At 35.8% G+C, this 25,955-nt stretch overlaps 1 protein-coding gene across 1 annotated transcript in view; it reads left to right on the forward strand.

Moving 5' to 3' along the window:
- The window catches only part of LOC107086879 (contactin-3-like), a 127,232-nt gene that overhangs the window by 71,563 nt on the left and 29,714 nt on the right, over positions 1 to 25,955 (forward strand). The window contains exons 6-9 of the mRNA XM_015378114.1: positions 12,284 to 12,487; positions 13,684 to 13,786; positions 14,029 to 14,213; positions 19,659 to 19,798. Of these exons, the coding sequence (XP_015233600.1) occupies positions 12,284 to 12,487; positions 13,684 to 13,786; positions 14,029 to 14,213; positions 19,659 to 19,798 (632 nt within the window). The remainder of the gene's footprint in view (positions 1 to 12,283; positions 12,488 to 13,683; positions 13,787 to 14,028; positions 14,214 to 19,658; positions 19,799 to 25,955) is intronic.

Genomic DNA, 25,955 nt, shown 5'->3' on the forward strand with positions numbered 1-25,955 from the left:
AGAAATACGTTTCTGCTGCCTATTGCTAGCCATGCCTAAACGAATGTGAGGTGGCGGAAGCTTCAGGGGGAGTAGCCTAGATTTTTATGAAATATTAAAATAATGAATCATTAGTTTATATCTTATACACAGTCCATCATTTTAATCCCATATCAAACACAGTCTTTTAAAAAATAAATACATAAATAATTTCATGTTTTTAAGTACAATATTATGTTACTCCACAGCCCCCCACCATGGGGGCTGATGCTATGACGAGGGAGGCTGCAGCCCCCGCAGCACCCCCCTTCCCGTGCCACTGGTAAGTTGATGTGAATTTTGCTGCACCCATCAACCTTTTCTGCTGCACTACCTCAAAATGTGCATAACACCCATTGCTATTAAAACCAAGGGCAAGCTACAGTGTATAAAACCAAAACAAAAGAACTTTGGCTAAAATACGTACTTTTTTGCCTCATGTGTTTGTTAGTTTCAACTATAAGTGGAAACATTATCCATTTTTTGTGACCACTCTTCATTATCTCACACCCAAAGGATGTTACCTTATCAGCATCTCTGCTGCTTCTTGCTCTTAGACAAAAAACAGCAAACTCTGCTTTCATCAAACTGACCAGTTATAAAAAAAGTCTGTTTTATCTTTTTCGATGATAGAATAGCTAATCTCAGACCAACCCAGTTTTGTTCAATATGTTATGTTTTACTGAATCACCTGTCAATAAAAATCTGTCTTGTCGAGACAAATATTGAAAATTTAAAAATAAGAGTGGGCTGAGTACAATTTTTATTATAACTGTATAATGGCAGGCCTGACAGCCTCTTTCAGATATAGATGTATAAACAAACCCAAAAAACTAAAATGTTTTTTCTCATTTAGCTCCAGTTTTTAAATCTGCGATGAATCCAGACAGTTTTATCATAGATGTTAACAAATGATTTTTACAGGTTTATAGCCTGATAAAACAGACTAAATGTGAGATTAAATGTGTAATTTAGTCTGGCCCCGATGAATGGGACATCGGAAGATTGTTGATGAGAACAACCCATTGTTTTTTAAACCATGTCTGTGCCTATCGGCTATCGCTCTGACCAATGAGCGCAACTGACTGTGACGTTATATTTTGCATCTGAAATGCAAAATATGTATATATTTTAACAATCTTTGTACAAATTACTGCTCTAATTGGATCGCGCTGTCACCTAAAGGCATGTTTTACTAAATCAATTACTAAATTAGTTGACGATTATTTCAGTAGTTGGTTACTCACGTTTAATCTGATTAATTGTTTCAGCACTAGTTTGCACTAAATACAAATCAAAAATACAAAATACAAAAAAAAGCAAACTTCAACTCATCTACTTACTTTCATACATAATAAAGTAAATATTCAACTAAATTCTGTTATTTTCTTTTCAATTAAAGTTAAAATAAATTTCAAAATACTTATTTGATTGAAACTTTCAAACAAAAAAGAATATTTACATCATGCAATCATGCTGCAGAGATGCAGTGATATTACTAATGGAACAACAAAGCAAGAATGGAGGAAGAAAAACAAAGAACATAAGCTGAATGTGCAGACCAGCATCTACTCTCTCCTCATTGCAGCACTCTAACTGGGAGATGTTTGTAAAAACCTTAAGGATCTCCCTGCTACAAAAACCTTTGATAGAATACAAAGCTACTTCGTCACTAATGCTTTTATGTAAGTTGTTTACCCAAAGCTTTTTCAGCATATGCGATTCTTTCTTAAGAATGAGCTGCTGATCACTACACAGTCCTTCGTTGTTCAATCAAGCTCTAATCCAAAGGCAGGGAAAGGCTTTCATGAAATTATGATTTGTAAAATATACTTAGTATACATCAGTCCTTTTATTTTTATTTTACTGCAGTAGGCACGCTTGAATAAACCCCTCCTGTGCAGAACCACCAAAGAGCACCATCTTTTAAATATAGATAGCCTTTGATCTTTATTACTATAGAAGGAAGACCTTTTCAATATGTTCTTTTCTTTGCTACATGCAGAAGAAAGTGACTTGAAAGGTCCTTCTCTAGAAGGAGCCAGAGTTGGAGCTATAATCAGATAATTGCTGTCTGTTGAAGGGTCTGGTTGGTCTGCTTTAATTTTTTACCAGCTTGTCATATTTGCATATGCAGTGCCCTTAACTTAAATAACATATGTCAAAGGTAATTAAAAATCACTATGGAGTATCCTCTGGTGTAGATAAACACTGATATAGTTTCAAAACGTAATAATATGTAAACATAAAGATGCTTCTTACAGGACATCTAAAAAAGTCTAGCTGACAGCTTTAACTTTTGAGTGTCCACATCTTAACTTTTTTTAAACAATGGTTCTTATTGACCTGGCTTTGCAGGGTCTTATAAATCAGTTGCAAACATTTAATTACAAACATACTGATTATCATTACTATTGTTTTGTTATCTCTGCCTGTCTAAGCATCAGTAATACAGTGATCCTACTGGGGATAATCTATGTCAATGACATTCAGTGCTTATTATCAGTATGATTAATATGTTAATATAATTGTATTACTATGATAACTATCCCTAATTCTTTTAATAAGAAGAATAATTGTATATGAATAAAAATAGCAATAGGAATGTTGCGAAGAGTTATGCTTCCTTTTCTTTTCAATGCCATCTCATATTTCTGGGGTGTATTTTATTAGCATTTAATCAAAATTGCATCAATGTGATTCAGTAATCCTGGTACAAATTCTTGAGTGTTGCGTCCTTCATACCTGCAAAAAAGTGTGATTGGCTTTTAAATATATAAAAGATGAAATTACATTCAAAATTTGCTCAATACAATCCTCAACGAGATCTGTCTCACTTTTAAGGGCTTCCACCAACCCATTCATGATTTATGAAGGCTTTGTTTCACTCTATTAATACCTTACAGCCCCTCTGTAGAGAGCAGATTGGTTAAGTTGGGATATTTCAAACCTTCAAGGCATTCCAAAGCTGTACTTTTTCACTTTAAAAATATTGTTGTGTGTACAAAAGAAGCTCTGACAGAATCCTTTTACCGGGCTGCCCTGTGTTTGCTATATAATGTGTCACTCTGCTTTGAGAGGCTCTGAATGTCTGTGGCTAGACCAGGACCTAATGCATCTGACCTCTTTCTGTTAATGGAGATAGGCTTTTTAGATTTACTCAAGGTTGAAATCACTTGTTTTCTGTTTCCAGTGCATGTAACCCCTGAAACATAAGCTGTTTGCCGGCTGGTAGGCACACATATAGCTTGCAGGGATTTTTCCCCGTTGCGTGACTTAAGCCATACCATGTAGCAAACTTGTTTGTTATGAATACAGATTGGAAGCTGTGGCTAATACAGTATCTGTCACTAACTAAGGAGCAGACCTGCAGGATAGACTTTGGCACAACCTGACCGTCTACATTTGTGCATTAAACCCACTCTTAAACCCAGCTTGTCCTTGGCCTGTCAGGTTGCATTTTTCTTTGCTCCTCACAGATCATTAATGGGAAATTGATGCTCTTGGTTCATTATACAAAGAATAAATTGAACCACAATGAAAATCTGACATTCACAATTGCATTATATCATTACCACCCATCCAAGAAAGGCTTTGAGTCAATCAAGTACCACCGACAGTGCTATTTGTTAACTTAGATCCTATTTCCTTTAGCTCTTTATGAATTTTTAACAGAATACTTGGTAATCAGCCATTGGTCTGATTGGATTATTTCCCCCCTCTGTTTTCTTCTTTTCCATTTATTGTTGCTTGATACTCTGGGTAGTAGTTAACACTATATTTAAAACAACATAAACAATTATTGGCACCCCTGTTATGCAACCTTTAGTTTAAGAAATATTTATGTAGTGGGGAAAAGGAAGCAGTTAGCATCATGTTCATTATCATATTGTAATGGTGGATAGACAAAATGATCTCATATTCAAACTGCTAAAAATATGTTTAAAAAAAGCAAAACATTTTAAATATGTCTTAACCCTATAATGCCAAATGTATCATATTTGATACATACAGTTTCTGAAATGTTTTGCATCTGACACCTTTTGCATAATTTAATGGTAAAAACTTTGCTCAAAATCCTATTGTACACAATCAGATATACCTGATAACAGCCAGTAGAAGACTACACAAAAAATCTTGACTTATCGCATAGTAATAAATTATTAATATCAAAAATGTATTTCTGTTTTTTCTTTTTACATATTTTGTTAAAGGGCAAATAAGGAATTCAAACAAAAAAAAAAGTAATTTTCTGTTTTGTTTTATTCTTGGATCAGGCTTTAAAGGGTTAATTCAAAATATTCACTTTATTTACACTTCTGTTGGGAATGCTTTAGTGCATCTATTCACATCATTATATACAGTGCCTTTTACCACATTTCACGGTTCAAACATATAAAATTGTATTTTTTCTGAAGAATAAACAACTGGTGGGACAAAATCATTAAGTGGAATGAAATTATTCAATATTTCAAACTTTAACAAAAAAACCTTGTCTTGTTGGAAGATAAATCTCCGTCCCAGTCTTAGGTCTTTCGCAGACTCCAACAAGTTTTCTTACAGAATGGTCCTTATTTGGCTCCATCCATCTTCTCCTAAATTCCAGAAATCCAGAAAAGCAGGCCCAAACCATGATGCTGCCACCACCATGTTTGACAGTGGACATGGTGTGTTCAGGGTGATTAGCACTCATCTGACCGGAGCACCTTCTTCCACATGTTTACTGTGTCTCCAAGGTGGCTTGTGGCAAACCTTAAAATTAGAAGTCTGAAGGCCGTCATTTTGACGGTTCTAAGATTTAAAAGGGAAAGAGCTTCATTTAAATTAATCACATGTTGCTCATGTTAACCGACTTTTCCAGTTTCTATATTTCCTGCATTTTCATATAGTTTTTTTAATAAAATAAAAACGTAAAAATTAAATATGGTTAATTTTACCTCGATCTCCCACATCCGTCATTTTGATGCCATTGTAAATTTGTCCCGCGGTACTGTTGCCTTGCAACCATCATTCTACCTTAAACTCTTTGGCTAATCCAGAAAAATGGCTTTCAGAAGAATTCTAACCGCTAAACAGGCTTTAGAAATGCTTAAAAATATTGATGATAGCAATTCCAGCGGAGAGGGAGAGACCAATGAGGATGATTGGGTAGGAAGCAGCTCAAATTCTGACAGCGAGTCCAGGGATGATCACCCACCCATGGGAAAATGCAGACGTATCAGTGACCCATCAAACAATAGTGAAACATTTGTTCAAGGTTTGATAGCACTACCCACATCTCAGCCAGAACACTCAGTGTCCCAAAAGCCAAACCAAAGCCTGTGGTCTACTATAATTGCACACAGGTCGGCGAAGATGTGTTCGATCAGATGATTAGAAAATATTTTAAGTCAGTTCAGCTGTAATAGGCATAAAATAATGCTTTTTGTTTTGATTTCTCTGAGCCAGTGTTTAGTTAGTAAATGCAACATATCTATCTTGATAACTTGATATCATTGCAAGAGGTTTTAGGTTATTGTTCAAGTTGTAACAGGCACTCAAGGCTCACTGTATGGACACTGCTAAGAAACGGAGCCATTTCCTGAGATGTGAGCCCGGTTGGTAAGCAGCTGCTTTCTGTAACCCCAAAACAACTTCTCTGATCTGAGTAAGATTACAATTTCTATCAAAATCTGTTGTCATGTCTGATGGTTATTTAAATATATATATGTTCTGAAGTATTATTTGAAGAGTTTCTCCCGAGTGATCTCTTTTTAGGAAAATAAACCGGACAGAGAAAGCTTCAAGGTGTAGACAAAAGGGGTTTCATTTAACAGTAGGAAAAAGTAGCAGTTACTAAAATAGACATAAGATGAGTAATTAACTAATGAAATTTTTTTCAGGCTTAATTGAAAAGCTCATAGGAACCGCCCAGATGTGAAATGTTTGTGTTAGTAAATTCTCATACAACATTTAAACGGAGGACCTCAAAATGCTAATACGGTTGAAGAGCATGTAAGGATCTAGGATCTGCTCTTGCTGCAGTCCGATACACTTCATTGCATCAAGCCTTCTGCCTTTCGAGGTAAGAGGAGAGACGCTGACATAAAGTATTAAGAGTTGTCCTCAAAAGGATACAGTTCTGAATAAACTCAAGTCTCTGTGAAGTTTTTACCATCTCTGCTACACCATTGCTGCCTGTTTCCAAACCAGATATCCTTAAAACAGTACAATAAAGAATTGCAATCACTTTTTATTTTTCCCACACATTACACATTAAATGGCTTACTTTGTGCATTTAAACCTTTACACCTATTTCTCTGTTTTTACTCCTGTGCTGTTGGTTACAGTACAATGCTCTTTATATTCTCATGTGCATGCTGGTCAGCTTGGAGCCACAAGCAGTTGAATCTGAAATCATATAAATAAAACATTTTAAAGGGACTGGGAATAACCACATTAAAAATCCTATTCCTGAAAAATAAAATCAGTTTTGAATATTAGGAACAGCATAGTCTAGGCCTTCTTCAATGGCTAGTTAGAGAGCTGAAGAGAAGAGGGAGGATCCCCTTATTAAGCTTCCAGGACTAGAGACATCTTTAACAATTTCTTCTCCTTGTATATGCTGACCATTTGAAATTCTTTAGAAAAAATTGAGTGCTACCTCACTGGTTAAATGTGGTTGTAGAAATCATTAATAGCAGACGTGAGTCACTGATCGGGGTACTAAGGTTTATTGAAAAATGATAGGGGTCCATATAAAATAGCCCTCTTCAGACCACCAGTTACATAAAGAAGTACAATTTTTATTGCTAAACTTTATACCAGAAAAGCATTTAATCATATTATTTTAATTTTTAATGTTCTACAGAAAAAAAAAGTGAAGGAAAAATGATACTAATTCAGACATTCTTGGGATTTTTTAAACATCATTAAGTTGTTTTTTCATATATCTTAGTTTATCTCTTTGACCAGTAATACAATTTATACCACTAACAATAAAGGATGTGATAAATGTTGAGCTCTATTCTGAGGTAGACAGCATGTTTTGGAACTAAAGAAACACCGTCCTTCTTCGGTAGCACTATTAATGCCTAGTCCATTCATTATTCTACCCTTGCCTTCCTTTTAAAGAGAGACAGAAATGAAACAAACCCCTTTGGTTGAGTTTAAGTCAGAACCAGGTCATTCTAATTGCTCAGACACATCAAGCATCAGTTTATAGCCAGACCACAGACTGTCATGAAAGGATCTGAAAACTATATCTGGGCAAACAGCGTTTATTTATCATCACATTGATATGCTAGGGTCTGCAATGTTTATTCACAGCAGGGAAAACAGGACTTAATTCCAAACTTTTATTTGACAACTCATAGAAGGTATTGCATCAGAGTATAAGGTTATATTCAAACAAAACCTGCAATGCATAGTTTTTATTTGGGTCATTGATTAACATCCTGCCTCCTGAGAAGAAAACACACAAAGACTGAAAGTATGCTTAAAGATGGATTCATTATGGAAATGCAAAGAATTATCTATTTCTCACACCTTAAAGCGCATCACCTCGGAAATGGGGCTATGTGATATCTAGCAAGAATCTTTCATAAAACAAACACAGATTAAAAACCACTTAGTTAAAGCAACAGTGTCTGATGTTCAGCTACATCTAATGTTCAGACTGCAGCGACATGAACTGCTCCCGCCACCGCTTCTCCCCCACCAACAAACCAGAGGCCATCATGGTACAAAATGGTTCTTGTCAAGTGTAGACAAGGTTTGTTTGCAATACAAATTCCTAAGGCAACACAAACATAAAGATTGAGACTTTCAGTTCATGTAAAATAATAAAGAACAAACTTATGTATATTATGTTACATTTCTGTCAGTAAATCCGTGGAGTTATTACACACTGGAACTTTAACCACTGCTTTATAAACCTGTGCAAATATAAAAAAAAAACAATGTTTCTTAAAATCGCTTTTATCTTTAAAATACAACAATAATCTAGTCAATGAAGGTCTATTTAAGTCATCCCTTGTACTGATTCAACATATCTAAGGTTGATTAAATTGGTATAGTTGTTCTCCTTTTTGTTTTCTCAATGGGAACTTCAATCTTCTAAAAAATGGCTGCAGCTAAGAGAGGGTTTGAAGGACATATTGTAAATCTGAGTTATTGTGTTTTTCTCAGCATGTTAATGTAGATCAGGAGGATAAATTTAACTGATGACTAATTATCTTACCGGCTTGTTTCAGCTAATTTCTGCCTCTATCGATAAGGGTCTAAAAACCTTTATATAAATAAAGAAGAACACTTTCAATGAGGGCCCAATAGACTAGCTGAATGCTGTGTTTTCTTCTTGAAGCACCTTATTTTCCTTAAGAGAAAAAGAGGCTGTCTAGACTCCTCATACACATAGTCAACATTTGGCTGGAAGGTCATCCTGTCATCTAAGATTGCCCCTAGATATAAAAATCTTTTGTCTGTTCCTCTACCTGCTCTCCCATGAGGACGGGTCTTAAAGAAGGCACAGTAGCTATTGTGCCTGAATTATATTTTAAAGATATTTCTTAGTTTAAAAAAAAAAAATAAGGTTCCAGTAGCTGTCACTGAACCATGAGGAAAGTGTAAGGTTAAAAGACTATCAGCATCCAATATGAACGCAACCAGAGCAATGTCATTAGGATAATTTGAAAGATAAAAAAGTGCTGTCAAATTACAGCTCATTAGTATACAAAATAGAACAGAAACATGACACAGCCCTGTGGAACACCGGTGGTTGGAACCCTGAGTCAGATAAAACACTGTCAATATAGGCTTGCTGTGGTCTCCTATTATAGTAGTAGCCATTCAAAATTTCCCCATTTTCCTTGATGGGCCCTTGGCTGGTCCTCTACAATGGCTTTTTAAACATAGATTTTTGTACTAAAATGTTCTTTCTGTCACGACTTGTGGACAACAAGATCTAAAGAGAAGCATCATATCCTGGTCAGACCCTGAAATTCAGTGAAAGGGAGGAGTCAGAGTAAAAAAAATATGCAAGAAGGGGTCACTCCAATGGCTGTAAGTTTGAGGGTATTTTGCTGGGAGTCGCAGGGAAGTCGGCTGCCATTCTGCTGGTATTTGACTGGGAAGGGCCATTTTGAATGGCTGCTACTGTAGAAATGCTTTGATTTATGACACAATGACAAGACAGCTACTGCCACTCGGATCACACAAGCACATAAAAATGTTCAGCTAAACTACATATATTTTAAGGAAATTTAAATAACTCTGTACTTTATCCAGAATGGTAAGACTGGCATCCTGTTCTCCTCGGATAGCCCTGTAAGCAAACTGCACAATATAACAGGAGAAAGTGTAAAGGCACTGACTTAAAGACCACATGGAAATGTAGCAGGGCACAACTGTTTAAAAGGTTGAAAGTTAATAGGCAAAGAAGTTGAAATGTTGAAGTTATTTATCAGACAGGTGGGAGAAATCAAATAAAAAGGAGTTGAGATGACTATAGAGAAATGACAGAAACAGGCAGTTCTCAATATTCTGTTACAATTGCAAGGCTGCAAGAGCCAGGCGTCCCTCTCCATGCAGGGGTAAATAAATGTACACCTTGCATCTTACTTATTCTCAGCGCTATACTGCAAAGTCATCACTTAGACAAGTTTTACAAACAGCTTAGATTGCTTTTGGGACAGGGATGCAGTGTGGTCCAGAGCAATTTATCCTTATGTCAATATGTCAAAACACCAATATTCAGCCTTGTAATGTCGCTGTTAGTGCAAAAGCTTTTATGACTGCACTCTATTTGGCTGGGAGTATAGCAGCTCTTTCCCTGAAACTTGTTACATTAGATAATGAGTATTAGAAGAGGGGGTATAAAACAGAATAAAACAATCTGTAATATAATGGTTTCATAGGGTATTACATTTTTAGAATGTGGTCACAAGTTTCAAAGCAAGATTCCTGTTCGAAGTTCAAAATATTATGCATTATTTTGCAAAAGTGGTCATAAAGCTGGAATGTTTTCTCATTTGGATGTGTTTCACCTTCAAACTAAAGTGTAATTCGCTGGAGTTTTAAATAAAAAGATATGCCTAGAAAAATGTTGTTTAGAATTAGTAAATGCAAGATAAGAGATTAGAAAAAGTTATTAAATATTTTACAATATCTAAAAATTCTGACATTTATATTCAGGTAGCAAATTAGTACTCTGTTGAAACTATAGAGAGCTTCATTGATGACTTTTAATGACCATTCAAGTCTTATATGACCATGTTAAATGTAAAACATCAAGTGCAGTGATGTAAAACACAATTTCTCGGGGTCAGAACAATGGAAATGTGTTTTCTGGGAAAGATAAAAACTTTATCTCTTTAAATCTAATAGAACAGTGTGATCTACACTGTAAAAATATTATGTTTAAAATTTACAGCCAATCAATTTTACTCTAAATAGAGTATTAACAACTATTATGAGTGTGAATCTGTTAAAGTGTTGAAGCTAATAATCAGTTAAAAAATTGACAGCCATGCAATGTAACTTTTACTCTATATGTTTTCGATTACCTGCCAGACTCTTAGAGGTCTTCCTGACACTAAAATTAGTAAAATTATCTCAAAAGTTGACACTGGCTATAGAGTAAATTTTACACTGATTTGGACCGAATGTTGAAACAGTTATATTTGACTGTAGCTGTTTGATTAACAGTTGGTGTTTTACTATGTAACAGTTCCTGGAAGAACAAAAACTCTTAAACAAATGTGTATTCTGTTTGAAAGTTACTGTTTTGTATCAAGTATAAACTCTGGTGTTGAAGGTATTTTGGTGTGGGTCTATTTTTCAAAAGTTAGGCTTGGCTTAAACAACTTGACTGACTTGCACAACATGAAGTCAAACCAACAGAATATCCTGAGCACTGATTAGAGATAGTCCTTTTTATTCAACTTTAGCCTAACAAATTGTACAATAATTTTCAGTAATTGTTACATAAACATTGGGTAAAGCCTCCATATAGGCTGTTGTAGCTCTGCAAGCTAGGGATACATTATATTCAAGCTTATGGTTTAATAATGGGATACATCTAAAATTCACTATTTATATCTTTTGTATTCATGTTTATTTTTCTGTGTAGTGTAAAAATATTACAAAATAAATATGAAATATGTACACAGATACACACATATATATGTAAAATATATAGGCTAAGATTATTAAATAAAACAAACAAAAAGGTAGTAAGTTAAATGTATCTGTATAGCACTTTTCACAGATAAAAATCACAAAGTGCTTCACAGTGAAAATATAATACGATAAAAATGTAGAATACAATGTATATCAACATTTTAAAAACAAATGGAAACATACAAACAAAGCCACAAAAACCACACGTCTAATTAAAGCCTGCTTAAATAGCGAAGTCTTTGGTTGCTTTTTAAAAGAATCAGCAGAATTCATACAGCGTAAAGAAGGAGGCAAAGCATTCCACAGCCTCAGAGCCACTGTCGGAAATGAACCATCCCCTCTGGTTTTAAAAGGAGTGTGTGAAACCACTAACATCACATAAGAATGTGAAAATAATGGAAATAATATCCTGGAATATATTAGTTATCTTTGCTTCAAATCTTTACATGAAAAAATATCAGCAAAAAACAAACAAACAAAATGTTCAAGTCTGCTTCTATGAACCCCTTATTTTCTTGCCTCCCTCATTATTTTTACCTGGTTCTTGTATTTACAAATGGAGAAGGAATGGATCCATTTACAAATAGTTTTATCCTGCAGTGTGAGATGCCACTTTATTCAACAGTTGTGGGAATTTGTGGGGATGAAGGGTCTAGTTAATTTTGTTCCACTTTTCCAGATGCTGTCAAAATACCAGAGGAATACTAAAGCAAAGTTCTGATTCCATATAAATAAACTAATCTAAAATAATCTTGTATAAGATAAAAAAAATAATAACTTATGATAATAAAGCAAAAACCTTTATCCAACCTCCCAGCCTCATTACTTTAGCATATATGTTGGAATGCTTTTTATTTACAATATTAAAATAAGTAGTAGAAGTAACTGGTCTTTAATTATAAATTATGTTTTTAATCATGAAAATCTGGCTCCCATTTCTATGCACTAATTGCTTTATCCCTTAGGGCATCTTCTTACAAGGTTGTGATAAGACGGCAGATGAAACCCACTGAATGTGCACATATGTTCAGATGATCTATAAAACCAGAGCATGTTCTGTTGGTTGCATATATTTACGCAAAACTTTCTTTGGCTCTTTCTGCAGAACTCACTTTCAGTTGGATCTTCAACGCGTACCCGTCTTTTGTCATCCAGGACACACGGCGGTTTATCTCCCAGAAGACAGGCAATCTCTATATTGCCAAAGTGGAACCCTCTGATGTGGGCAACTACACGTGTGTGGTCACAAACACTGTCACCAAAAGCAGTGTTCAAGGACCACCAACACCTTTAGTCCTCCGGCTTGATGGTAACGGAGAACCCTTCCTAAGTTTTATCTAACTGCATGAAGGAGATGCAGATCCAAATTTTATTTCTGCTCAGTCGATTCTTTTTAAATCACAGGTGTTGAGACTTTAGTGACTGCTGCCAAAAGGTCTGTGTTTGCAATCTGTTGGCAGTAAATTCAACCAGCTGCATTTTACTTCATATCTAACTTGGCTTTCAAAATCACTAATTTGGCGGTTGTCTATTTATGTTCACTATAATTTTGTTGGAAAGAAAAAATGAAACTTTCTATTCCAAATTTTAAATGACTACTTTAAAATAACAAGCATTTTTAAGCTGTGGTTATGCAGTGTCCCATTTATAATATTTTGTCATTTTAAGATTATATTGATTGGAATATTCATGTGAAAATAACATTATAATCAAGTAAGAATGCATTTTATTTGCACTTAATATCAACAGCATAGATAATATGTGATTAATATGTGAAAATGATGTGTGATTATCAACAGATACTGAAATGGACTACATCTTTTCATCTTTGTCTTTACAAGCTTTGCAAATGCACAAACTATGGTTTTGCTTATTGTTCTTGGCAAAAAAAATTAATCTAATAAAGTTGATCTTAATGAAGGGAATCCTTAAACAGCACTTTCATAGAAATCACAGTGCATGCGTTTAGGGTTGATATTCAGGGTTAATTATAGCCACAGGTAGAATTTTGGAGGTAGGCCAAATAATTTGACTTTTCCCTTGCTACAGGATTTCTGTATCTCCCACATGTTTTATTCTGCTGCTTTTGACTTTCTTATAAATTATCTCATAACACGATCTACCAGTTATGGCTGACAGCTAATACCCTTCTTTTTAGATATGTATTTGAATCAAACTCAGAGTTACCATGCATCATTTTCCCATTTTTATATACACTCCTTTGTGTACGTCTATCACATTAAGTCTCAACAAATACATGGAACTTACTCTTATGAAAAAATCACATTTAAACAATAAGAATGTTTTCAAGGTACTGTAATTCAAAGATCTACAATAAAGAGGGGTGGCTGGTAACCTGCATGTAACTGGGTGATATAGACCTTACCATTTGAAGCTCCTTTTTTTCCCTTTGGAATATTTGTAACCTTTTCCTGGCCTTGAGTTGAATTCATTTTTGTGAGACATGCGGGGGATGTGACACCTTGTTTTTCTTTGTTTCTGCAGGTGTGATGGGTGAATACGAGCCTAAAATTGAAGTGCAGCTCCCTGAAGTCGTCCCTGTCGCTAAGAGCTCAACTGTCAAACTGGAATGTTTTGCACTTGGAAAGTGTGTTTTTCTCATCTCAAGACATCAAACCCTTCATTATTTGTTTATACAACCTGCAGATTAAGTATGGAACAGTGTTGAGGCAATTGAATGGATTTTGAGGGCACAGTGATTGCAAACAATCAGTGTTTTATGTGAAGGTTACAAGCTTCATCCTGTTAAGTGCTTTACTGTCATTGCTTGTATTTCTTTCAAAATACCTCAGAGGTTGTTATCTTTGATTTTCTCTTCGTCACATCCAGCCCAGTGCCAACCATAAGCTGGAAAAGGGTGGATCGGGCCCCTTTTGGCAGGAAGGTGGATGTGAATAAAGCCAGCGGAGTTTTAGAGATCCCTTATTTCCAACAAGAGGATTCGGGGATGTATGAATGCATAGCAGAAAACAGCAGAGGAAGAAACTCAGTTAAAGGAAAGCTGTCTTTCTATGGTGAGTTCCAGAGCATGATAGTTTTTCAAACTTTGATTTAAAGCTTACCTAACTTTGTGCTGACTGTCTTGGGTATTAAAAAATCTTCTGCTCTCAAGCTGTCATTCTTATTCCTAACATGTTGGGTACAATTTTTTTTCTTATTTAGAAAAAAAAATACCTACCCCCAGGTTCACAACCTAATTGAAGCAACTATCAAACTTCACTTGGTCAACAAGCCTTGAAAGGAGGAATGTAACTTTGATGTGAAGCTGGTGGAAAGTTTTATTAGTTGTCATGTATTCTGTAGGTTTTATTATTGTCAATTTACAACAGAATCAAAGAGATGAATGTGGTTGTAAATTAACCTATTTCCACCAGTTCATTTCTGACAATCCCTTTTATTGTGCCAGCAACTAACAGGGGACCGTGGCCCTGTTAGATTTACACACCCTCTAAGGGAGAAGTGATTTTTCTCTCACCAACACTGGAATTATGGCCTAGATTCCAAGAAAAGCGTTTCATGTCCCTAGATGAAGGATTTTTATAGTTTTGTTCTTCATTATGTTGCAGTTAATGCATTGATGATGTCTGACCAAATAGCCTTATGGGATGTTTTTACTCTAGCAAGTTCTAAGAGTTTTTTTTTTTTTCTGCTAAGTGTGCCTTCGATACAATTATGCATTATTACAGTATATTAACATTCAGATACAATCCTTAGAGTAAGGTTGGATGTGTGCAAGATTTGGTCCTTTTAAACTGTCAGCGAAAGTATAGTGATAGTTCTGAAGAGCAGTACTGCAATGTCTGCCTTAATTACTAGAAATACAGTGTCCCGTTTTCCTGTCCATCTGATAATTGAATAAGATCAGTATCAGTTCTAAGATAAGAGCTTTTATTGTGTATAGATAGGACTGCAATGTCCTATCTATACGAGCCATGATTATACGTTTTTCAAGTCCAGAAGTAGGAGAGAACATATAAATCCTCTGTTAAAATGTGTTTCATGTCTTCAATTAAGTTGAGATTATTTATATAGTGCCAATTCACAACACGTCTTCTCAAGGCACTTCTCAGAGACAATTCAAACACTCATACAATTAAACTGATTCAAAGTTTTCTATTTAAAGAAGACCAGTTGATTAGATTGACTAATTAAATTGTAGGCAATCGCTCACACCAAGCATGGTTGTAGCAACACTTTAGACAACTTTAGACGGCAACTGTCAACCAGCTCCACAGACGGCCCCGTCCAGGAAACACACAGCCAGGCTGGCGAGCTCCTAGCTAGCTCCTACATCAGAGGAGAAAAGAGAGCCCATTCAGTTAGTCAGAGGCAGAAAAACAAGACTACACTGAAAAACAGGCCAAGTTCCAACATCCACAAACAAAGGTGTTATATTAATCTCCAAGATTGTGTCACAGCCAAACAGAAACAGACCAGATTAATTTACTATGATGAGAAAAAGCAGACAGAGCATAGCGTTAAAGATTGAACTAAGACATTCTGCAGAATGGGAGAATAGAGATAGAATGAAGCAGAATTATGAAAAAGGGTCCTTATGTCCTCCAGCAGTCTAAACCTATAGCAGCATAACTATAGATATATCTCTGGATAACCTGAGCCACTCTGACTATAGGCTTTATCAAAAAGGAAAGTTTTAAGCCTAACCTTCAAAGTAGACAGGGTGTCTGCCTCGCAGAATAAAACCGGTAGTTGGTTCCACAGGAGAGGAGCCTGAAAGCTAAAAGATCTTGTAATGAACTCAGGATGTTGGACCCAGAATTCGAGGCGAGACAGGCAGTGGGAAAGTTCAAAGCGTTTATAAAAACAAACAAAGCGCAGGGTAGATCTCCGCAGAGATAGGAGAATACAGGTCAGTGACTGGATTTGTTGGGCTGATAATGACTTGGAGCAAAGTCACTGACCTTATTCAAAGCTCAGTCCATTCACGGAGAACACGGCTGAATCCAGATGGGAAGTTACACCACAACTTGCGGCGGGCGTCGCCTCCAGAATTCCTGGAGAGCGAGTGGAGCAGGTGCCAGCCGACGCTGAACAGCAACCGAGTCCAAAGGGGAAATCCAAAGCCGGGGTCAGAAGGCAGGTCCAGGTTCAGAAGCCGAGAGAATCTAGGAATCAGTCAAAAACAGATCAGGAAAACAAAACAGACTAAAGAATGCTAGAGTTAGTCTCACCAAAACACTCAAATAACCTGGCGCTGATGGAAGGCAAACACACAATATAAATAACAGAGGAGCCAGGTGGAAATGATTGGCATTAATCAGCCGTTGGACCAATTAGACAGGGGAGCAATGAGCAAAGGAAAAAACCAAACCATCAGCGCCAAGATCATGACAGATCTGCCTCCATTCTACTCTTAAAATTCTAGGAACTACTTGTAAACCTGCAGATTAAGGGCAAAGTGCTCTGTTAGAAATATAAGGAACAATCATATCTCTGTTATAACATGGAGCTTAGCCGTTTAAGGCTTTATACATGAGAAGGAAGATTTTAAATTCTATTCTGGATTTAACAGGAAGCCAATGAAGAGATGCCAGGATGGGAGATAAATGATTTCTCTTTTCATTTTTCATCAGAACTCTGGCTGCAGCATCTTGGATCAGCTGAAGGCTTTTTAACTACAGTTTGTGGACTTCCTGTTAGTAAAGAATTACAGAAGTCCAGCCTTGAAGTAACAAATGCATGGACTAGTTTCTCAGCATCACCCCTGGACAGGACCTTTCCAATTTTTTCAATATTTCACAGATAAAAAAAGGGAATTCTAGAGGAAGGTTGGTCAGGAAGGTTGGTCTCTCCAATTGGACTGGACTAAATTCAGCACATAGATCCATGAGCATTGCTCTTTGGAGTCATCAATTAATAAACAGTCATCATCCTGGGTCAGGAAACAAAATGCATACCCTCCTAAATATCTCATTTCCAAAGTTTACATCATAGTTAATTCCTCTGTTTGTCCAGTAATACATTTTTACAGCATTTTCTGTGAATTCCTCATACCTTGTTACATGAATACCTTGATCTTGGGAATGTCTCACCCTCTTGATCTTTGGAGAAAGGAATGCAAAGTTGTGGAAACATTTAAATGTGTGTGGAGTTAGAATTGTGAATTTAATGCTTATGAATCTTGTTTCATTTGTGACGGGTCAGCTCAGCAGTGATGGCATTTATCACACTGCGGTTTGGGGATCCATTAAAGTCGATCTACAATTAAAGTTTCATATGAAGTGACAATAAAAGTCTGAGAGAAATGCAATCTGGCTTCAGTTCCCCTCAAACACCATCTGTGCCACTACATTTCTCCAAAATGTCTGTAGCACACATTTTTCCACCAAGTTTGTTTTAAAAAGCACAACTTTTGCATATTGCATGTGAACTTCAGCCTCGTAAATAAGACCCCTGATCTTGTTGGACAATTCATATTTAGCAAGCTCTATGCTGAAAAAAATAATGCAACACCCTTTGGCATTTACTTAATCATATTTAGTTACTTTAACACAATTGTTTAGATTTTTTCAGTGTGTTTCAGCGTTTTTCAGTGTGCTCATAACTTATACATAAAGTACCTATAACTTACCCAATGTATGCCAGCTTTTTTGTTTGATTTTTCGTATGTCAGGCATACGCTGGTCTAAATCGTCATGGTGTGACAGGGGCTCAAGATGTTGATCGTGATAAGCTGGTAAAAAATATCCATTGTTTTAATTCCTCCTCGCAGTATTGGAGGTTCCGAGGTATGAGAACATTTTGATAAGCTTTCAAAGATGTTATATCATGATGCTGTTTATATACAAGGCAATAAAACAAGGATGCCTTCAGTTCAGGCCACTGTTCTCCCATAGAGGCAAAGACAGCAGGTAAAAAGCACCAGTGCAGCGCAAAAAGCTACTTTCATGCAAGTCATCAACGCTTTATCGCCTCAGTCTATTTTCAGTAACTATAGAATTATATATGTGAACAAAAATGTGGACAAACTAGTGGTTCACATGAAATTGCTTTATCTGAAACAAACAAGAAACAATTGCTGATGCACCAAAATTACATAGACTAATATGGTTTAAATGTATTTTGAATAACTTTTTGTTATTTTAATTTTTGGCTCAAACACACATAAAGAAGGAGGATTAAAAAAATGTATAAACCATTTCTATTTAGAAGCAGAGTGCTTTTTTATTAAGAAAAAAATTTTTTATTTTCTTTTAGGGTTTTAGAGAAAAAATATTAAATTCTACATAAAATAAAAGTACAATGTCCCTTTCTAAAAAAAATAAAAATTTAGAAAAATTTTTCAGCCAGTACTGTGTTGAAGCCCTGCATGTCCTTGTGAGATATTACTCTTGTCCTATTTCACAACCTCAGAGCCTGACTCGTAGGCAGGTGATAGAAATCTGTAATCTTGTTTTAACGTCATGCTGACGGGACCTTGTGGGATATCGATCAATTCTAAGACAGAATTGGAAGATAAATACATGGATGTTGGTCTGTAGCAACCAAACATTCGACAGCCTCTTTATTTTTGTCCCAAGCCAACCACCCTAAAGTTTAATGGTTCCTAAGAACCCTGTTACATTGGTTAAATTGCAGTACCTTCTAATCAACTAAACTATTAACCTTCAGTAATACTTTTAAATTTTCCCCATTTGGAACCACTTACTTGCTGTTCCCTCTTTTACTCATCTCTTTTATAACTGGAAATGTTTTCTGGATGTGATTTAGTGTATTTGTTTTCAATGAGCATGTTTAAATAATATGTGACATATTTTGTTAATTTTATTTTTTATAATGTGTGACTTGTGAAGATTTTTCTTTAAAGTATTAATTCTGTAATTATTTCCTGGAAAGCAATGTATACTTTTAATGCTATTAAGACATTTTAGGAATTTGGAGGAGAATAAATCACCAACAAACAAGTGTTCTTATAAAACACACTTACGTATACTGATTTATGCAACAACACCATTATTAAAAAGAGAAACTCTTGTCAACAAGATACATTTTACATCATTATAGTTGTATATAACCTGTTTTTAACAATGTAATTGCCTTGAAGAATAATTCCATAAAATTTGGTATGATCCAGATCATGTGCCAGTTTTAGCTATTGGTGTAAGTCAAAATATGGTGCATCACTTGCTTCACTCTCCAAGTGCTTTTCTAGTTTATTAATGTATTTATTTTTTACTGTGCAAAGATATATTGATCAAGATCATGAACCAAACCCAAAGCTTCCCTTTGGCCTAACCATTCGTCATGACGTTCTTCAAAAATAATTTTATTTAGCTTTACTTAATATTTATTTATGTGTTTTCCAAGTTCATTAGAAGTGGATTCCGGATTTGTGCCCTTAGTTGTTCCCTTGATGGATTAATTCCCCTCTGGGTTGCTTAACTGATTTGTTTTAAATCTGCATCATTGCTGACAGTGACATATTTGTGCCCTAACAGCTCCACCTCAGTTGACTGAGAAGCCTCAGGATGTTCAGAAGACCATCGATGACACTCTTGAGTGGGAATGCAAAGCCAACGCTAAGCCCAAACCTTCGTACCGCTGGCTGAAAAACGGAGATCCCCTCGATCACATGGAGGTAGTGTTTCTTTTTTGCTATAAAGGCTTCAAAATAACTTCCAGGTCAATCAGTCAATACAAAACATTAATGAATACATAAGATCATTTACTCTATATCCAGGATTTAAAGTAAGATGCAAAAGGGTTCCCATTACCAATAAAGGACACCTGAGGGTAAAATATGAAAGTTGAGATAATATTACAATTTAAACTAAAATTAGTTACATTACCTGCATAAACTGTCTTGTGACATCAGAAAGAGTCAATATATATATCTATATATATAAAGGTTTCAAAATTAGGTGTCTGATTTTAGAAAAACTGAAATACTCTTCAATCTCTTTGTTTCTCTGATCCAGATTATTTCAGTTTTATTATTTGAAGTATGGAGAAAAAAAAGTTTTATCAAATGTAATTATTTTCCTCATATTTCATATCATGTATTTTGAAACATTTTTGTTAATTACACATTTACCAGAATATACAGACCATTGTTTCACAAACTCAAGCCATAAACCATTTTAAATTAAATTCCTTGACTTAATTAACAGATGGCGAAGTAAGAGTGATGGCGTTAGCCACCATCTATGGTGTATTTGCTGGAGCAGCAGCTTATGTGCCTTGCCAAGCACCACATCAGCAACTGGTAAAGGGGAAGGCTTGAAAAAACCATCAGCATTACTAGGACTGATTATTCCAATGAGCCACAAGTCACCATTTCTATGCCAAGTAAAAGCTCCTGTTATATAATAATTTTCTCACAACCAATTAAGATATATTTAGGAAATGCTCAGTAACCAGCCATTTTATCAACCTGTTGATGAGAACAATTAAGAATAAGAGGGTTTGATATGCTTTTACTGAGTAATTGAATGATGCCTGCATGCTAGTTGAAGTGGTACAGAAGCCTTCTTCTTTTAAGATTAGGGCTGCTCTTATCAGAGCCTCAAACGGTTCAGTAATTGATATAAAGATTTGTCAACAAACAAGATGAAAAATTATAAGATTTATCTGAATATAGGACTATTTTCCTCAAAGGATCCAAAATTTGCAGGATTTAAGTTATGCTTCCATCTCATAGGCCTTCACTTGGCAAAACCATGCCACTTTGAAACGCTTGTATTTGCTACCGACTAAATTTGGCATCAAAAGTGCATGTGTGCATAAGCAGTGGAGGGTGTTTGAATGTGTTTTGCAAAAATGCCAAAGTGGTGCCATTTTCTGTCTGTAATCAAGCAGGGATTTTGTTTGAAAATGTAGTCCTCGGTTGCTTATCTGCTAATCTCAATTTTATCATTAAGTCTTCTCTCTGGGGGAGGCTGTAAAATACCTCATCATCCAAAGAGCATTTTGGATTTAGGCAATTTGCCTTGTTTTGTGTTGCCATTGTGTTGCTGTTCTAGGCTTTAAAAACAATGTCTCAGTTGTGTTCACTGATTCGTCCTTTGAAACAGTTTATGAGGCTGAAAATTGAAGTGTTGTTCAGTTGGTATGTTTAAAGGGTACATATTATGTCTTACCATCAGTACTCTATTTTAAATTTTAAATGGAAGATAGCCATGAGTGACTACAATTACTTTGTCATTTTAAAAATGCATTTCCTTTTTGGGGTTAATCTTGAAACACTTATCGCCCCACTTGCTCATATCTAATATTGATTTGTAAATAACTTTGCAAGAAAGATTTCTTTGGCAGGTGGCCGAGGTAAGATATTCTCTGCATGCGGCTATATTAATGAGGTGGGGTGTTACCATTTTCAAAATGCCACTCTCAACTGCAGCAACGGTAAATCAATTTCCAAACCCAAAGGTCAGCATTGTAGAGAGAGGAGGACGAATAGGGGGAGGCCAAGGGGGCCATTTGTTATTCCTCATTAGAATGGATCAGTTCTCTTTCTTTCCCCTCCCCACTGTTATCTAACCATCTCTGTTGCTCCCTTTTTCTTTCTTTGGTCCTTTTTAAGTTCTTATTCTCTCACTCTCTCCACCTTCTTTTCTCCTTCCTCCATGGGAATTAAATGGCACAGAAGAGGGCTGTCACTTCAAAATGTCACCCCGGAAAACAAGGACCCACTCAAGCTTGTATTTATCCGATATGCCATCAGCTACCCCCTCTTTAGTTATGTACACGAGAGTGTGCGATTTTCCTTTGTCCGACCTCCAAGCTTCTCTGGTTGCCCTCTGCTATGTAGCTGTTGTCATTATGTTGAATTGTTTCAGCTGCAACAAAAACATCATTACATATTCATCATGGAAAGCAGTGTCAATGATTTCACACATCATAGCTTGACATTGTGCTGGTATCTCAGTGTGGTTGTTCATAATTAAAGGTAGTGATAAAGAAGACAAATGACTCTAATCGGCTTTACTGTTAATTTTGCCAGCACTGACTCTCAGGCATTTTTTGTTCTGGGTATAAAGTTGAAAATGTTGGAAATGTGGCACCAAAACACAAATATCCACAAATACTGTTTATGTCTTTGTTGGCCTGATGTCTTAAACAGCACAATCCATCATCTATTTAGACCCAGTAAAGGTGCATTTTAATAATTAGAATATGATCAAGATGTCCATTTCTATTGTAAATCAATTTATAAAGGGGGCTGTACAGTTGCGCTGTTTGTAATGCTGCTGCATTGCAGCAAGAAGGATCTGGGTTTGATTCCCGAACCCGGGGTCTTTCTGCATGGACTTTGCATATTCTCCCTGTGCATGTGTGGGTTCTCTGTGGGTACTCCATCTTTCTCCCACAGTCAAAAACATGACTGTTAGTTTAATTGGTTTCTCTAAATTGTCTCTAGTTGTAACTGTGTGTGTGCATCGTTATATGTGTTTGCCTGTGACAGACTGGCGACTTGTCCAGGCTTTACCCCCGCCTCCCACTAATAGACTGCCAGAGATAGACACATGCAGCACCGCAATCCTGATGGAATAAGCAGGAGATGATGAGTGGGATTTTAAAAAAGAAGATTTTGATATTTAAAGATAGATAGGCACTTTGCCTATATGTTGTCTGAAATGTTTTTTCAGACATCCAAATCACGCAATATATGTTCTCCCATCACCTTCTGGCCACAGACTTCATACATCATTTTGTATGCACAGACATTTACATTTACATTTATTAAAGTGCAGCAGTGATCAAATGTAAACAATGGAAGAAAAAAAAACATGGTGCAAAAAAACAAAAAAAAAACAATGCATTGATATGGTCAGTTTGATGCAGAGAATGTGACATGAGGTTTCTCAGATTAGCTGATAGATTGTTTTGTTGTATTAACAGTAATAAATGCAGCATGGAATCTTTCCAGTAACTCCAGTTATGATTTATCTTTACTACTAGATATTCCATTTTAAACTATAAGTGGCACCATAACAAAATGGAAGCAGCTTAGAATGGCAGCAACTCAACCACAAAGTGGTTGGCAATTTCAAATTAAAAAGGGGGGGTCAGCCTATGCTGAACTGTATAGTGTGAAGGAGTTGCCAGCTGTCTGCAGAGTCAGCAGAGCTCCAAACATCATGTAGCCTTTAGATGAGCTCCCGAATAGTAAGTACAGAGTTTAATGGAATAGGTTTCCAAGGCTGAGCAGCTGTATTCAAGCCTTACATCATCAAGCAAATCCTAAGGGGCAGGGGAGCAAAACACACTGCCGCTGGACTCTAAAACACTGGAGACCTGTTCTTGGCTCTTAGGTAACAAACCATGCTTCATTTTCTGGGTATTAATTGGTTTATTCGAGGTTCAGCACTTTCTAGGCTAGGCTACTGCCAAGTGTCTGGAGCTTATATTTTTTGGAATTACTTGCTGAGTTGTCTGTAGAAATAATGTTATATCCTTCAGTATACTGAGTCATTTTGGAAAATGTCATGCTTCTTACTTTTTGAATGTGAATCGAGGGCTAAAACAATTAATTAGATTAATCATGATTAATTGATTATTGAATTAATCGTCAACTAATTTAGTAATCGATTATTCCTTAACTGGAGTATAGGACTCCAAAACATGCTGTAGCTGACAAGGCAGTCAACTCAGAGTAGTATTTTTTCTACCAAAAGTGTTAAAAAATATCTGAACATTTATTCATTTAAGATTAAAAATTATATTCCTTATCCGTCAATATGCTCTATTCAAAACCCAAGTGGAAAAGTTTTTGTTTCACCTGGTTTAATTTTGTAAAAGTCTTCTTTAAGGAAGCTTTGGCTATATCTGATTAGCCAAATATCCAATAATTAGCTGAGCTGATTAATAATCGGATTATAATTTTTTCGATTTATACTAATAATTCATCGAAAAAATAACAGATTTATCGATTTGGAAAAAATCATTAATTGCAGCCCCAGTTGAATCTTCAACTGCAACTGAAATTAACCGATTAATTAGAACCAGGTCTCTTTGTGCAACATCAGTGTTTAAGATCACAAATGTGCAAAAGTTGAAAGAGGTAAACAAATTATACTTCGACTAAACCTTATGGAAAGCCTTCCTAGAACAGTCAAAGCTGTGAAGGGTAATTGAAATAGTTTTAAACCTTTAATGTCAGTCTAGTTCATCTGATTCATTGCAGGGAATACTACTTTTGGCTGTATAGCAGCATGATAGATCGTCTTTAAATGAAATTTGTCAAATAAGTTCACATTTTAAAATATTCTGATTGATAGAGAGCATCTGTATGACTTCCTTTTCCTCTATCATACTTTTCCCTTCAGTAAACAAAGCCAGTTATCTCTAAAGAAAAGAGGAGGTCTTGTTCTGTTCCACTTGAGAAATGCTGCATCCTTTCCCACCCATAATCCCCTCTGGCATAGCCTACAATGCTAGCTCAACCATGTGTAGCCAAAGTGTCCATCTGATGTATGCTTGAGCTAGTCTCCGCAGGAAATGTATTTGAAGATCCTCAGCAGTGTCACTGACTGATGTCCGGGGATAGTCCTTGCCTTTTTAAGTAGCAGTGCTGTAATGATTCAAGAAGACAGACAGACTGGCGGCAGGACCCTCTGGACCACTTTGTCAGTGACATTAAAAAGCCAGGTACATTCAATGGAAAGATCAAGGGCAGGAACAATGAGTGCTGCCACGGTTAAATTGACATAACTATAAAAAGGAAGCAGAAAGCTGTGCAAAAGCTTCTGAAGGTCAGAGGAGCACAGGGAAGAGGATGACTTTGTTCAGCTTGTGCTATAAGTAAGCATTCTCTAAAAGTGCATTTAAAGAATTATTAATTTATTTTTAAATTAACAATATTTTGTGAGTCTGCATTTTTGCATGCATACAGCCTCCAGGACCCCAGTTTATTTTCTGACTGATTCCTCTGAGATTTGACGCCATCCTTTGTTTGATAATGTGTCTCTGCTGTCAGGCAAAAGGTGGTTATGTTCAGTACAGCCACCGTGGGCCCATTAGGACTGCAGAAAATTAGAAAGCAATGTCTCAATTAACAAGATCCCAAAGGAAAAGGAAATGGTGGTAAAAGCCTAGAATTTAATCAGTGCATTTATCCAAATGAAGGTACCTCAGTCGAAGAACATAAAATACCCATTAAAAGTCTTAATTATCAAATTCATAGCAGTTTGTGTTACTATTGTGTTGTTGTTTTTTTGGCTTTATAAAATTATTTCTTACAACATAAGTGTTTTCACATGTCATATGCCGCATTTATTTATTTATCTATCACACATTCCGCAAGTGATAGATAAATAAAAAGCTACAAAAGGAAAGAAAGGACTTTGAGTTTAGCATAAACTCAATGTCCAGATACTATAAATCAGTTTTATACTTGCCTAGTAAAACTATCTCACAGCACAAAACCTGGCAAAAATACCTCTTGGAAAAAACATCTACAGGGTTTAAAAAGAGAAAACATAGGTCTTAAATTTCATTAAGTTGCTTTGAAGCTTGACGTTTATTCCTTAATTGTTTTTTTCTTTTTTAATTCTAATTTTTTTTTAAAGAAATCTGGCCTTGTGAGGATAATTGGTTGTAATTGATTTTATTCAGATGTGTCAAAAACCTCTAAAATGAGCAAAACCTGTGTGTGTTTTTTCCACTTTAGAGTTATCTAAAACATTTGTATTAGTCCATGCCAAAAAAACAACAACTATTAATTGAAGTAATGTAGCTACATTGAAGATTTTGAAAAGTTGAAGTGATCTCAATAATTTAAAACCTTTAGCCCA

Source organism: Cyprinodon variegatus, unplaced genomic scaffold, assembly GCF_000732505.1.
Source record: "Cyprinodon variegatus isolate N-32 unplaced genomic scaffold, C_variegatus-1.0 Scaffold165, whole genome shotgun sequence".
In the NCBI taxonomy this organism is placed as follows: Eukaryota; Metazoa; Chordata; class Actinopteri; order Cyprinodontiformes; family Cyprinodontidae; genus Cyprinodon; species Cyprinodon variegatus.